Below are 14,931 nucleotides of genomic sequence, written 5' to 3'. Positions count from 1 at the left end.
AGTTCCCCTAAATATTTTTATAATGTTTCCTCTCCATTTATTTGTTAGTATAAACCCAGTGCAGAAATGGAGAAAATGTCTAAATGTTTAAAGAAGGAAATGTTACCCATAATTTCATCAGCCAGAGGCATCTACTGTGAGTTAGAAAATAAGGATAAGGAAAAAAAAACCTATGTCTGTACAGTGATATACAGTATCCCGTCTTTCCATTTAACATTGGCTGTGGCATGATAATCTTGCCATTAAATACGATGTAAAACGTGATTTATAAGGATATGACCTTCTAGCATGTGGCTAATTTGTGGTTCAGATACCTGCTCTCACCTGCTTTCCCTTATCATGTTAATTGCAGCGATCCTCAGTTGTCCTCTTGGTATAGAGAGCTTAGAAAGATACGAACCTCATCCCCCAAGAAATGATGGCGTTCCTTTTTTAAGTGACCGTCAGTCTTACTTCACAAGGTGTGTGCACATACCAGAGAAGAGCAGAATAAGAAAATGTTAGAGAAGATCAAGGAGTGCCTTGAGAATATGTGGTATTTTATTTGCTTTCCATAATTAGGAAAATCTACAGTAGATAGTATTTTAGAAATACATAGTTTTTGAATATTGAGTGGAAGCCTATTCTCACCAACACAAAATCCCTAATACTTTCCTCTGTCGAGAATTCCAGTGACTCAGGAGACTGAGGCCAGAGGATTGCAAGTTGGAGGCTATCCTGGACAATTTAGTGAGACCCTGTCTCAAAATAGAAAAACATTTTTTAAAGGACCAGGGGTGTGGCTCAGTGGTAGAGCACCCTGGCTCAGTCCCCAGTACTCGAGGGAAAAAGAAGTTACATCCTAACTTGTACATTAGGACGGAGGTGCTTAAAATATTACTTTGACCCATCAGACAGTGAGACTGTGAAGTGAAATAGGTGCCCCATTTGCCCCACCTGAGACGCAGATCCCTTTGTTGAAATACAGCTTTTAAAAACACCCACCTGTGATGGATACCGTGACGTGTGTGGAACCTCAGGCAGTGATTTTCCTTCACATCTGTTTTCTAAAAGGACACTGTACTGGGGTTTTGGGTTGTAGATGTGAATCATTCCTTGAAATCATCTACTGTCATACTTAGAAAACACACATTTGGTTGGGGTACGAGCCCCAGAGGCTGTCTTCCCGGAGGACACTGCTTGGTGAGCCTGTGCCGCCAACCTGCCCTCCTGCAGCCTGTCCTCCCCCAGCAGCACCTCAGGCCTCCAGAAGTCCTGCCAGGAAGGCAGCGGTGTCCCTAGATGACAAGTCTCCTGAGACGAAGGGCCGGCCATGAGGACTTTGTGAAATGGAGGTGGCCAAAAAGAAATAGTCAACACCTAGGATTATCCCACCTTGCTCGACTGGAGAGGATTTAGAGGAGTGGAAGGAAGAGTTTGCCAGGACAGCAGAGATTCCAGCGGTCCTGGAGAGCCCCGCGGGTCCTGGTAGGTCAGCATCTGCAGGCAGAGAGCAGGCGCGCCTCCTGAGGGAGGAGGAGTGGGCTGTGGGCCTCTGAAGTGCTGTCATGCACGCCGCTGTGCTTCTGGGCTGGTGTGGCCGTTTCCCAGCAGGGACAGGAAAGCCGCTCAGGGCACAGAAGAGACGTTCTCCTGGGCCTGTTACCACCAAGGTACGGCTGAGCGCTTTGGACTGCAGGGAAAAGAGGTGGTTCTTACTGTCAATTCATCCAGTCTCTCTTACAGCCTCCTCTGACAGCTTGGGTAAGGTATGATTCACGTACCCTAAAATTTACCCATTTAAAGTACATGATTCAGTGTTTTCATTTTATATAATAAATTTTAGAAACAAATTATTTGAGCAAGAGGGAAATAATGATCTTATCATAAGAACTAGTAATTACTGCTTATATACTGTGTGCCAAGCACCCTTTTTGTATGTAGTCATTTAATCTCACAACAGTTTATTAACACTTTGTGATGCTGCTGGTTCCTGAGACTCTTTTATGAAATGTTTCACCTTATTGAGAAAACCACATTTTCATCCTGACTTACATTATTGAAAGACACATTTATGTGCTAAAATTTCAAACATTTTGTACATTCCCCAAAATCATGTTTGTAAACATGCCCATTTTTTTTCTTTTGGTTTATTTTCTATTTAAGTGAAAAATCCATTTGTGATTCTTCATCTTCATTTTCAACATGTTCTTTCAAAGATGGTTTTTCCTACTGCTGGGCATGGTGGTGTACCCGTCATCCCAGCAGTTCGAGAGGCTGAGGCAGGAGGATTGCAAGTTCAAAGCCTGCCTCAGCAATGGCAAGACACTAAGCAAACCAGTGAGGCCCCGTCTCTAAATTGAAATACAAAACAGGGCTGGGGATGTGGCTCAGTGGTTGAGTGCCCCTGAGTTCAATCCCCAGCACCACCCACCCAAAAAAGGGGTGGTTTTTCCTTCTGTTGTTATTGCATTTCAAGTCTCAGTGACACAGTTGAAGCTCAGCTTCTTGCATTCAGACTCCACTCGCCAGCCCCACCTGGAGGCTGAGGTGTGTCCTAGGGGTCCGTGCTTCTCACCCTCTCCTTCTTCCCTGTATACTCCTAACAGCTGAATTGTTTTCTTTTATTGTTTGTTTTCTTTTTTTCAGCAATGCGGCCACTTAGCATGTCTCACAGTTTTGACTTGTCAGGTAAAAAAAAAAAAAAAAAAAAAAAGACATTTCACACCTGACGTGGGTTTGTGTGGTTTCTGTGAAACACATTGCATTCATCTGCTTGTTCAAACATGTCAAAAAAGAAAATTGAAAGGCTTTCTTCTAATCTGTGGTCAGTAAGACATTCTACCTGTTTGAAAACAGCATAGTTAAAATAATCCAAACTCCAACATCTGCACTGTCTTGAGCAATTATGCAGGAGCCATGATGCCATGCTAGAGCGCGGAGCTCAGCCACCACCCATGCGGTGGCTGTCACGGCTTCCAACCTTGGCCTTAAGAGGAAAACCTTTAAGGAAACCAAGTTGCATTGTGTCCCGTTCTCAAGAGCATTCAGTTTTTAGTAGCTGAACTCCAGAGAGTCAGCTGTTTGAGATTACTGCAGAGCCTCAGTTGACGGGCAGGAGCTGCCCAGTCTCCCTGTGCAGGTAGCTGTGGCCCGGGCATGAGTGATGCCCAGGAGCGAAGACTAGAGCAGGTGTGGCTCGGCGAGCATCTGTGAGCAGACTCCCAAAGCCAGCTGGTTCCAATAAAATATTTTGCAATTTAGAGTTTTTAATTTTAGAAGCCACTGTTTAAAACAAAATGAGATGTTAAAATTTTTTCTTCCAAAATTTCCTTTTAAATACTATGGGATGCCCTTAAGCCCTAGAGAAGGTGCAACATACCTTACATACAAATTCATGTGTAGAGAACCAGAGTTCTAACTTCATTTTCTATATTGAATATTTACTGTCTTTTAACTACAAAATTAGTTTCCAACTGCTTTTAAGTTTTCTGTTTATTTTTGTAGGTCTCAGGCATGACTAAAATTTTACAATCTTTTTGTCTGACCACTGAAGAGCTTTTTCTATTTTCTTTATTCATTTGGCGAGTTTTATTTTATCAACCATTTGCAGAGTAACCCTGTAAACAATATAGCCTGGAAAAGGAACTCAGGAAAGTTTGGGAACTTAGGTATGACTCCTGCTCTCCGGAAGTCAGCGGTCTCTTCCTAACATCTGCCTGAGGTGTCTCCGTGGCTGGACCGCTGGGAGTGAGCACGGCGTTGGGCTGGGAGCTGTTGGCGACGCTGGCTCAGGCACCCATGCGTGGCGCACCCCTCTCACAGGCTCTTGGGGTTCTGTGCTGGGGAGAAAGTTCTTGTTACTTAATACTCTCCGCGTGAAAGGGCAGCAAAGAGTTTTGCTTTGCTTCTTATCATCTGCTGTGATTTATTTTGTGCCTTAATGTACTTTGTGATTTCCAGCTGCTTCATTCTTGATGTTTTGTGCTACTTTTATGTTTTCCATTGTTGTGTTTTTGACTATTAATTGAAATGTCTCCAATTACAAATGGGAAAGAGTAGTCTATTCCTCTAATTGTTTAACGATGGTGGGTGTTTGCTGAGTTGAAGAGTGAGCAGACTAAGGAGTACACATTTGAAGCTGTAGTCTAGATAATGGCTTTGAACTTAAGTGTAGAATAATAAGACAGTACATTTTAGTACCTAAGGATGTCTCAGAGATATCATTTCTTAGTGCAATTTCTAGCAATCCAGTTGGCATCAGTTGAGGTAAGTGTAACTTATTTTTCCTGTGCATATGTTAAATGTATGACCTGCATTCTAGTTCTATTTCCTCAAACTCAATAAGGCAGCACACACACTGTTATATAAAATATTGAATATCATTAGTATCCGTTCTAGATTCTGAGCCTAATATAGGTGTTTCTAAAGCTATGTCTAAGTATTTCACATCTTTAATATAACTGTCACCATTTTTTTCCTCAAGAAGTGCTCTTACCTAGAAGAAATACACAGTTTAACCAAATACCAGCAGGCGTTTACGTCAGGAATTCCAGGCAGCTAGCTGAAGTGACTGCTGTCACAGCACAGTGTTCAGGTAGTCAGAAAGCTGTGGCAGTTTCTCAAAGTCCCGCACTGGAAATGGAATGCACTCAGGGCAGCCACTGTCCCTGAACCTCCCTTGCGTGCCACCAGTACTGTTTAAAAAATTTTGAATCTATCCTAAATGACTCTCCAGGGTCCTAACAATATCATCCATAAAATCCTGAATCTGATGTAGGAGTTATATTTTTTACAGGGTATTAGTAAGTATGTACCCCTGAGCTGCCTCCATGCCCCAAGTGCTGCCCATAGTGGGCACAGCAGGCAGGAAGTGTGGGCCGGCCTGGGAGGCTGGCCACGTCCCCAGGCTCCCGCCTCTGCTTTGCCACCTGCCGGCCGAGGGCGCTGCTGTGGGAATGTGGGTAGCTGAGAAAGGTGAAAGCAAGCGAAGCATTTGCGCTCTCCTGAGCCAGCGAACAGGGCTTTGGAGACGTGCATAGTAAGGATTCTATAGGTTGCTATTCTATTAGAATAAAGCTTTTAGAATTTTATTCTTCAAGACCATATTTAAACACTCACTTTTTTTTTTCTCAAATAGAAATTAGTAATGTAGCCCAGTCATGTCCTCTTTTGCTTTCTGGAAAACTTTTAAAATAATTAAGAGACTTCTCCTTACATCTTCTTATGAAAGGTTTATTTAATGGTTTCTACCTTTATATAAACCCTTGCCACCCATTCTGCTTTTTCCTTTCAACCCCCCCCCCCCCCCACCACCACCACAGTGACTTACTTGGTGTAGCCATTTAATACCTGGGAAGGCAGTGATAGAATGAGCGGGCGTGCGGCAGGTGTCAAGGGTGTGTCCTGAAGCAGTAAGAGCTGGCGCTCTGCCTTCTCCATGCCGCTTCTCCCCTTCCCTCTTCCTTTCCTGTTCCCGTCCTTGTTTTCTAGCTCATTCAAACCCTTCTTTGGATTCTGGAGGACATGTTCTCTGGCTCAGAGATCGTGACAATCACGGGAGCTGCCTGTCCTTTGCAGGAAGAACAGCGAGGGCTCTCTTGGTGGTGCGCAGGAAGGCACAGGAGGAGCGCTCTGGCACAGTGTCCTGGAATTGGCCTCTTACACTCCAGACACAGGCCTGTCGTTTGTTGAGGAGAAACCGACGGCACTGCCCCTCCTCACTCTCACTCACTCTCATTCTGTGGGTAGCACTGCTTCAGGCCAGGCCTCAGTTTTCACTCTAGGATTCCAGGCCAGCGCGCCCCAGGGCACGGCTTGGCACCAGAACTAACCAGGACTGGCATCGGCTCTGGCCTGCCTCACTCGCTCTCGGCTGCTGGCACTGCTGGTGCCTGCCTTGCCGGGCACGGTGTCTGAGCAGTTGTTACTGTTCTGCCCTCTCCGGGGCTCCCCTCTGTCCTTGTCCTCATGTTACAAAGGAAGGAGCAGCTTGGGCAGCTTGTTCAGAATCAGAGGCTTTGTTGGAGAGCCGCTTGCTTTTCCTTGTGTGTTATGTTAATTTTTTGCCCACATTTGAGGCCTTAATAATTTAAATATGATGTGTCAGAGGGAACATATCCCAGATTCTCTGGCATACTGATTTTGGATGTGTGAATTCTTGGTATATTGATTTTGAATTCAGGACACTTTCAGAACTTGGAGCTGTGCCTGTAAGCCTCCACATGCAGTCCTTCCGTGTGCCCACCTCTGCAGTCCTTCCATGTGCCCACCTCTGCTTCCGTAGAGATGGGAAAGCCAGAGTCTCAGAGCCTCAGTTTCATCTGGAAAACAAAAAGTCAGAGTCTGTAGGATTTCTACCAGGTCTGAATTCTGAACTACAGATGTGAACATGGGAGGTTTCCTTTAGTCAAGTCTTGACAGTTAAAATGTAAAAAGAGTGGTTCATGTGCAGAGGTGAGGCACCACTGTGCCCAGCCTGTGGCACCTGTGTGAGCAGGAAGTGCTTGTCGCCTGGCACCAGCTTCCAGCACCACTTACCTTTTGAGGCTTAAACACAACTGAGCTGCTGCCTTTCTTTCACCAGATGTGACTACCCCAGAATCTCCAAAGAATATCGGGGAGCCTTCTATGCTGAATGGAGGCCTGGCAGCACAGACAGAAGAAAGCGGGACCCGCACCGCCCAGCAGGTACCTGTGCAACGGAAGAAGCTCCTCAAGGCCCCCACGCTGGCCGAGCTGGACAGCTCTGACTCCGAGGTGAGGCCCGCCTGGGCACCGCTCTCTGGGCCTGTCTAGGTCACCGTGGCCTTTAGAGGTTGCTTCATCTCCTTCTGCGTTCCAGCCACTGAAGAGGATTCCAGTCAACTCGGGTAGCAGAAAGCGAGCAGCAGGTGCCGTACGGTCACTAGTGTAGACCAGTGCAGTGGTGCACTCCTCGGAGTCAAGGTTGAAATTTGGATATACCGCAGTCTTACATTATATGTAGGGTTAAAATTAGCCATCTTCAAACTTATATTACCTTCCCCTTGTTTAGAGAAGAGAAAAATAAAGACCAGAAAAACCTTTCTATGTATTCTTCTCCCTCTAAAATATACACGCCGGAACTGCAACTCTTTCTATAATAGTAATGTCAGCAGGCAAGTCTCAAAAAGCAAGCACGCAAGCAAGCACCCCTCGAGAGCATTCCCTGGGTTTCCTTAGCTTCCCGCCCTTCCCAGTGTCCGGCTCCTCCCGGGTGCCAGTGTCCTGCTGGGTCCCACTGCCTGTGTAAGTGACAGTGGCTTCTGCCCTGCCTTCCCTCATCTGGCTTGCCACACCATCTCTCTCTCCGTCTCACACACACACAGGCGAGTGTGTGGCTGCTCCTCTGCTCTCTCCCCAGTTGCTTGCACCAGCCTCCACATTTGCACTTGGATTGTCAGGCTCCGTGGCTGCCCCAGGATCCCCTAGCGGAGCGTTCTGCTGGCTGGGTCTGGTCCGCAGCTTCCAGGGCTCACTCGCTTCTTTTACCCCTGGCCTGTGGCTGACTCCTGCTTGACTCCTCCATCACCTCCTGCCCAGGACGGTGCTCCAGGCAGTGGTCCCCAAGACTGGCAGCCTCCACAGCCTTTTTTATGGTCCCTTCCAGAAGATACAGTGTGAACATCCCAAGTCCCTCAGGCTGTTTCCCCAGCCACGTGCCATCAGAACAGAAGGATGCTGCCAGGGGAAGCATTAGAGCTGAAGGCCAGGCCTCTGACCTTTGTCACTAGCTGCAGAGGTTGTGGCCTTAGCGGTCTGGAAGTCAGCACACCCTCCCTTCCTCTTCGCTTTAAGATGATTGATGTTGCTAAGTGTATGGAAGGACTAGTCAAAGGGATTATATGTTCCTTTTTTTGAAAATAATTTAAAAACTTAAATTTAGAGCATTCAAATTTTAGCATTAAGAAAACAGATAAACAGAAGGCCTCATATTTAATCAACTATATTTCATATTTGGACTTCGTAGTAATCAAAGTTTCATTAAAGTGCCTGTGCTCCTCCAGCGTTAGCTAGCTCTGGCGATCTGTTACCTGGTTGAAGCTGACTTGGAAGGCCATCTGTTGTAAAGTCAGAGGATCAGCTGACAGTCATCCAAATGAATGAAGCACTTGGAAATTCACACCAGCTTTCCTTCCAGTGTGGGCTAGTGAAGGTGGTTCTCCACATGGAACCTGCTCAGGCTCCTACCTCTCAGAGCCTGGGAGAGACTTCAGCTTTTTGGCTGTGTACCCTGCACCCAACGAGTACAGTAGATCCCTGTACCTCGAGGGCAATAGATCCCTGTGCCCTCCACTCCGTGAAGGGAGTTAATCCCCGCACCCTCCACTTGACAAGAGGCGTATATCCCCACATCCTACACCTGGTGAGAGGCGTAGATCCCAGTGCCTTTCACTCAGTCTGGGGCGTGGATCCTATGCCCTCTGCTAGACGGGATAGTACATCTCCATGCCCTCTGTCCCATGAGGGAAGTAGGTCCCTGTGTACTTCACCCATGAGGGAAGTAGATCCCCATGTCCTCCAACTGGTGGAGGAGTAGAATCAGGTATCCTGCACCTGATCAGGGGAGCTCTGATGAGTTCCCATTCTAGAACATTTCAGTTCAACCCCAGATGTATGTAACTGAAGAAGACATTGAAGAATCCTGCCTTTTGTAACCTGTGGTTGGTATTCTTCCGCCGCTTTTGTGATTTCTGATGCCAGGGCATTCCTAAACCAAGATTGACCTGAATTCATATTTGCTCTCATGTGAAAATGGCCACAAATAGGAAGACAAGGTGTGTCTCATGCCACATCACAGATTGCCTTTGTCTGCATTCTTGAGTATTTTGTTTTCTGCTTCTTAGCATATTTACCTCTTCTTCTATTTGGCCTTTTCACCAACTTGTTTTTCCCACTTTTTTCTGCTCAAATATTTATTGACTGACTTCATTAAGTATGAAGGTGGAGGCAGAAACACCATAGCCTTTGCCTTCCAGGTGTTTGTCATTTAAATAGGAAATGAAAACCCGCAGCCAGGAATCCTTACAGCCTTTCTAAGCACAGTGTCTGCGGACACTTTAGGCTGTGTGACTAAATGCACAGGAGTCTGGTGACCTCGGAGGGTGGAAGGCTGGAGCAGCCTCAGGCAGGTGATGGGATGTGGGTGTTAGAGGTAGATGAACGTGGTAGACAGATCTTCCCTTCTGCAGTGCAGATGGGCCACGGCATGCTCGTGCTGACCGTGCTCCAGGACAGGAGACTGTTCAGCCTCTGCTGTACCTCTGGCATGCGGTGGCTCTGCTGACTTACCTAGTGAATTCCTGGCCAAGGTGGCACCAGGAACAAAGGCCAGGTCAGGACTTAGGGCTGCAGAGACCAAGAAAAGGGACGCCTCAGAGAAGGGCTGATCTTGGTTTCTTGTTTCCTTTCTCTTAATAACCTTCTTCCCCATTTTCTTCCTTCCCTCCTGATTTAAGGAGAGGCTTCCGACCTTTCTTTAAGCACCAGAACTTTTCCTTACACCAGAGTTACTCAGAAGTACTGTGTCCATTGATTAGAAATGGAGGTGGAGGTCATAACCTTTCCCACTTTTGCTGCCCATCTTCCTAGCCTCACTGAGGGCCTCGTGGGGCACCACGAAGTTCATCTTCACTCCTAAGTGCACCAGAAGTGACAGAGCATGACCAACACTGAACTTCTGCCCCCTGCCCCCCATGGGTCTGTTTGCCACCCCGTGTCCTGCAGCCCCAGAGATGGCTGGAGGAGAAGCAGCTGAGCACCTTGTCCATCCCGACGCAGGACCTGAATGTAAATGCCCCTTCTCGGCCAACCCCAGTAGAGAGCTGTTGTCTTGCCCTCTTAAGGCCATCAGGACACCTCACTTACGTCCTTCTGCCTGAATACTTTATGTTCTTTTGAGAGACAGCTTCTCCTTCTCAGGATATCCCCTGGAGAGAACTTTTCAGTTGATGACATCGAACCAGCAGTTTCCTCATTGCTGATTTTGAGGTTAACTTGTATCTGTATGCTCACAGAGAGCAGTTTACTGTTTAGGTAATCCTTATTTTGTCCTGAATTTTCTTTTAATCAGCTACTACATTATTATAGATCAAATGCTCTTATTTTTAAAAGAATATTAAATATTTGTATCATCAATGATGAACTCCACTGTTTTATGCAAAAAGAAAATGGTCCTCTTAATCACTTTAAGAACTTGAGACACTGACTTGCTTTTTCATTTTCTTTAAGTTCAAAGTTTGTGATTTAATCAAGGAAAATCAAACTTTTTCTTTTCCATTAAGAAATCTATTTGCAGAAGTGCAAGCCATTGTTTTTCTCAGACTTATCCGGTAGCTTTGCCCTTTCGAATTACAGTCAAGTAAGCACTAGCTCAAGTTGGGGTTGGTGTCTTTGGAGCTCCTAGCTGTCAGACATGGCCTCCTGGTTCTGCCTCCAATGCTGGCCAGTGAGTGCTGAGCCATTGGTGGGGCCTTGGGAATTTCTATTGTTGAACTTGTCCATTGGTGGTGGCCAGAAGCCTCACACCTCTTAGGGCTTGGAAGTAGCTTGTCTAACCTGCCATTCTGCCAGAGCTAGAACTAACCTCTGTCTTTTGCTTACCAAAATATCAGAAGCATTTTACCATCTGATTAAGTGTCCTTTTTAAACATGATGGTGTTCTGATATCCATATGGTGTGCCATCATTAGCAATTTATCATATTTATTTGCCGAGTCCCCCATTTTAGAACATTTAGATTGGCACCAATTTACTGCCATTATAAGAAACAATACTATAGTAAACATTCTTATGTTACATTTTTGGATTATTTCAGAATATTTCTAGAACTACATTTAGAAGATAAAAGGATGTACATTTTTATAGCTTATATATTGTCAGTTTCCTTAAAGGAAATTATATGAACTTTTTTTTCAGTTTTAAGAGGTCGTATTTCTTTTTTATTAACCTTTCTATATTGGTACATTATAATTATACATAATAGTGGGAATCAATCCCAGTAACTCCGGAGTCTGAGGCAGGAGGATCGCAAGTTTAAAGCCAGCCTCAGTGACTTAGTTAGGCCTTAAGTAACTCAGTGATACCCAGTCTCTAAATAGAATACAAAAATGGGCTTAGTGGTTTTGTGCCCCTGAGTTCAATCCCCAGTACTCCCCTACCCTGCTCCCCAAATAGTGGGACTCATTGTGATATATTTGTACATGTACATAACATAGTTTGGTCAGTTTTAATCCCCAGCACCTCCCCTTCCCCTCTAATGGCCACTTTCTACTGAGCTAACTCTGAGCTAGACTTTAGGTATCAATTAACTCATCTTCAGAAGACCTTAGAAAGTAACTTAATCCTTATTTTAAAAATGGTAGCACTTCCTTGTAATCCCAGCGACCAGGAGGCTGAGACAGGAGGATCGTAATTGAAGTTCACCCTGCTCAATTTAGTGAGACTCTGTGTCAAAACAAAAAGGCCTGGGCTGTAGCCCTGTGGTGGAGCACCCCTGGCTTCAGTCCCTGATTCTGCAAAAAAGGAAGGGATATGTGGTTCCTCTTCACAGCTTGTATATTTCATGTTTTGCATTTTTTTAATTTTTTTAGTAGTACTGGAGATTGAACCCAGGACCTTCTGCTTGTGAGGCAAGCACTCTACCAACTGAGCTATCTCCCCAGTCCCATGTTTTGCTTTAAAAAAAACCAACACAACAGAATGCTTGTCTAAGTTCAGAGTGGGATTTGAAACCAGTCTAACTCCAAAGTCCACGTATCCCATGAACTTGCTAGTATTCCAACTAGCGAGTGTGTGAGAGTGCCTGAATTTAAAACAAAAACAATGTTTTTTAACTGGAAGAGGTCTAAGAAATTTTGTTCAGCATTGTTACTCTTCCATGAGAAAACAGCCCCTGGTGAAGGTAGAGACCAAGTCACAACAGTCACACTCTGTCTAGTGAACCTGTTTACTCCTACCTCCCTGCCAGACCTTGCGTCAGTTCCTAGAAATGGAGCTGTGGGGTCCCCGGTTAGCTCTGATGACCGCTGCTAGCCTACGTTGACAACTCTTCCCACAGTTTTTGATTGTTGCCATCTCAGAGCTCCAGAGAGAAAGCTAAGCAAAGATGCTCTGGCCTTTTCCAGGAAAAGGAAGATTTCCACTCCTGCGATGTGAGTCAGAGACCCAGGGCAGCACTGGTGCCAGCCCGGGAGCAGAGCGCATGCGCGGTTCTAGACTAGAGACCTGAGCATCAGCCAGGTTCCTGGGGTCAGACAACCCAAGCCAGTTCAGGAAAGGAGGCCAGGCAGAGGAGACTGGTGTTCTAGAGATGCCAGAGGCCGATCAGAGCCCCTCGGACAGGCAGCAAGTTTGGTACTCAACAGGAACAGGCTCGAGGGCAACCACAAGCAGAGGCGCGCACAGGCCCACACACACAACTCCTGCTCGAGAAGTCTAGCCTCAAAGTCCCCTGGGCCCTGGGTGTGGTGGCCCCTGCAACGGGAGCTTATCCTGGAGAAGGTTAGTTGTGAGCAGTCAGAAGACTGGGTGCAGCTTCCTGCCATGGGCATGTGGGGGAGCAGAGGACCATCAGCAACTTCTGGGGAGCCATTTAAATGGAAAACAATCCTTTAGGAGGCCTGGGGTGTAGCTCAGTGGTATGGCACTTCCTAGCATACCCAAGGTCCTGGGTTCCATCCTGCACTGCAAGAGGTTAAGAGCTATAACATTAATTCACTATATGTCCATGAAGGGGACATCAGATTCTATCCCCAAACCTTGGTTATTTCATTTTTGCCAAAGGACTTAAAAGTCAGTACACCATGTAGTTTTCTGTGTTGCTCTTTAATCTTGAGTGAATGTATTTTAAATAGAGAATGCAGCCTCTGAGTAGCACAGATCCTGCTCTGAACGCATTTCTTTCTCATTCTTACCTCCATTGCGTCTATAAGAGTGAAAGAAAATATACACCATTGCTAGGACAAAATCAGAATGCTACCTTTAAACTTACTTAAACTGAAATATTTATATCCCTAGAACCATATCTGCACATTTTCAGTGTTACTTTGAAAAGCAGAATTCAGGAGCAGTGCTTACTTTGATTTGCTCTCTGATCTGCATGAGGGGGTGCAGGGAATTCCTCCAGCCTGCTCACTGTGCATGTAACAACAAATCCCAGCATCATGTGCAACAGTAATGCACCAATAAAAAGTGTGGGAAGTAAAGAAAAGGAGACCACCCCTCCAGCAGAGCCCCCCTCCACAGCTCTTCTCCTTCAATACAGGACAATGTAGGAGGGACCAGGCCAAAGTGGGAGGCGTTTGCTTAAGGAAGACTTCATTCTGACAGATTTATTTAGGGAGCTTTTTTTTTTTTTTTCTTTCCCTGAGTTTTCTTAAAGAAATAAGGATGGTAATATCTTCAATAGACAAAGTTTGGTATTACAATTAGGTTCCACCTGCAAATAAAGAAATGTGGTCTGTTTTTCTCTTGACACTAACAGAGGTAATAGCATGTAAAATGGACTTCAAAATCCTTGTGAAGTGCCAGGCATGGTGGTGCAGGTCTGTCATCCCAGCTGCTTCAGAGACTGAGGCTGGAGGACTGCAGGTTCGAGGCCAGCTCAGCAATTCAGCAACACCCCATATCAAAATTTAAAACCAACCAAACAAAAAACAACAGGGTTTGGGATGTAGCTTGGTTCAATTCTCACTACCACAAAAAATAGTTCCTGAGGCAGGTGGGCGGGAGTGAGTGGGGCCGGATGGTTTCCAGGGTCTCCATCAGGTAGTGCTGTGCAGGTCCTTGGCAGGGAGGTGCCACCCCTCACTCCTTTTCTCTTTTCCTAAAATGTGCTCTTGGCTTCTGTTCCCTTCTGACCTCCGTAAGCAGGAGGTCATTCTTGCTGCTCCCTGGCTGTGTGTTTGAGATGCCCTGGGCCGTCGCACGCATGGACAGGGTGGTGGCCTGTACTGCTTGGCTGCTCTTCCTGGCATGTTCTTGGGACCACTGCTAACCCTGTTGGTGCCCACTGCCTCCCCTTGTGGCCTTTTCTTCTCCTCTGCTTGGACCAGATTCTTTACCCTGTAACCTAGTTGAAACTGATGGTTTCAACATGAAGTTTCAGGGGAGGCCCCTTTTTGGTGTCTGGCTAATTAATTCTAAGTCACCTTAGCTGAGAAGGTTCAAGGGAATTCTCACTATCTCACAAAGTCATGGATGAGTAGATTTACCTAATATTCTTCCTTCTCTAAAACTATTTAGCGGTATTCCACAGGTATTACAGTGGAATTTAGTTATTTCCTACTTAATACATATTTTCTGTCACAAAGTAGAGAGAAAATATTTCATAAATAAATACTGTACCTTATTTTGGTTTGCACTAAAGCCAAATTAAGGTCCCTTCTCACTGGTATCAGGAATTTGGATTTTACTTGGTGCACTGTAGACATTTTTCTAGACTTAAGACATTTCTGTAAATGTTTACTTCCATCCATGCATTCGACAAATGTTTCCTCATCACCCCTCAGTGACAGGTGTGGTCCTAAGCATGCACCATGAGCGGATTCCATTGTGCAGGAGAGGAACCATGCCCTCTCACAGGCACGGCCCTGAGACACTGCCCCGTGTCCCATCACTCCAGTGGGGCAGATCCAGGACAAACCCAGAGCCGTCCAGCCTCAGACCCTCCCGGATCGTCTCCACTTGCTTTGGACCTTTGAATTATAATTTGGCACCTCATGTAAAAGACCCGCTGGGTAGTGACTTGTCACTCGGTAGCCTGGGAGCACTGATGTCGGGACACCTCTCCCTTCCTCAGGAGGAAGTTCTGCACAAGTCATCCAGCAGCAGCAGCGCGTCTCCCTCCTTCCTCGAGGACCCAGCGCTGGAGGCCGTGTGCGTGAGGAAGAGTGAGTACCCTGCAGGAGCCAGTCCCGCCCCACCAGGCACT

The 14,931-nt window shown here is 46.0% G+C and overlaps 1 protein-coding gene across 4 annotated transcripts in view; it reads left to right on the top strand.

The window, feature by feature from the left end:
- The window catches only part of Spire1 (spire type actin nucleation factor 1), a 145,618-nt gene that overhangs the window by 117,478 nt on the left and 13,209 nt on the right, over positions 1–14,931 (top strand). For 2 of the 4 annotated variants that reach the window (XM_047526256.1, XM_047526254.1), the window contains exons 9-11: positions 2,629–2,670; positions 6,566–6,738; positions 14,800–14,890. In XM_047526256.1, the coding sequence (XP_047382212.1) occupies positions 2,629–2,670; positions 6,566–6,738; positions 14,800–14,890 (306 nt within the window). The remainder of the gene's footprint in view (positions 1–2,628; positions 2,671–6,565; positions 6,739–14,799; positions 14,891–14,931) is intronic. The other 2 variants (XM_047526255.1, XM_047526257.1) reach the window with 1 other exon arrangement.

Source organism: Sciurus carolinensis, chromosome 15 (genome assembly GCF_902686445.1).
Source record: "Sciurus carolinensis chromosome 15, mSciCar1.2, whole genome shotgun sequence".
NCBI classification, from domain to species: domain Eukaryota; kingdom Metazoa; phylum Chordata; class Mammalia; order Rodentia; family Sciuridae; genus Sciurus; species Sciurus carolinensis.
Note: the sequence above shows the minus strand (reverse complement) of the source record. Positions and strands in the feature narration are given on the sequence as shown.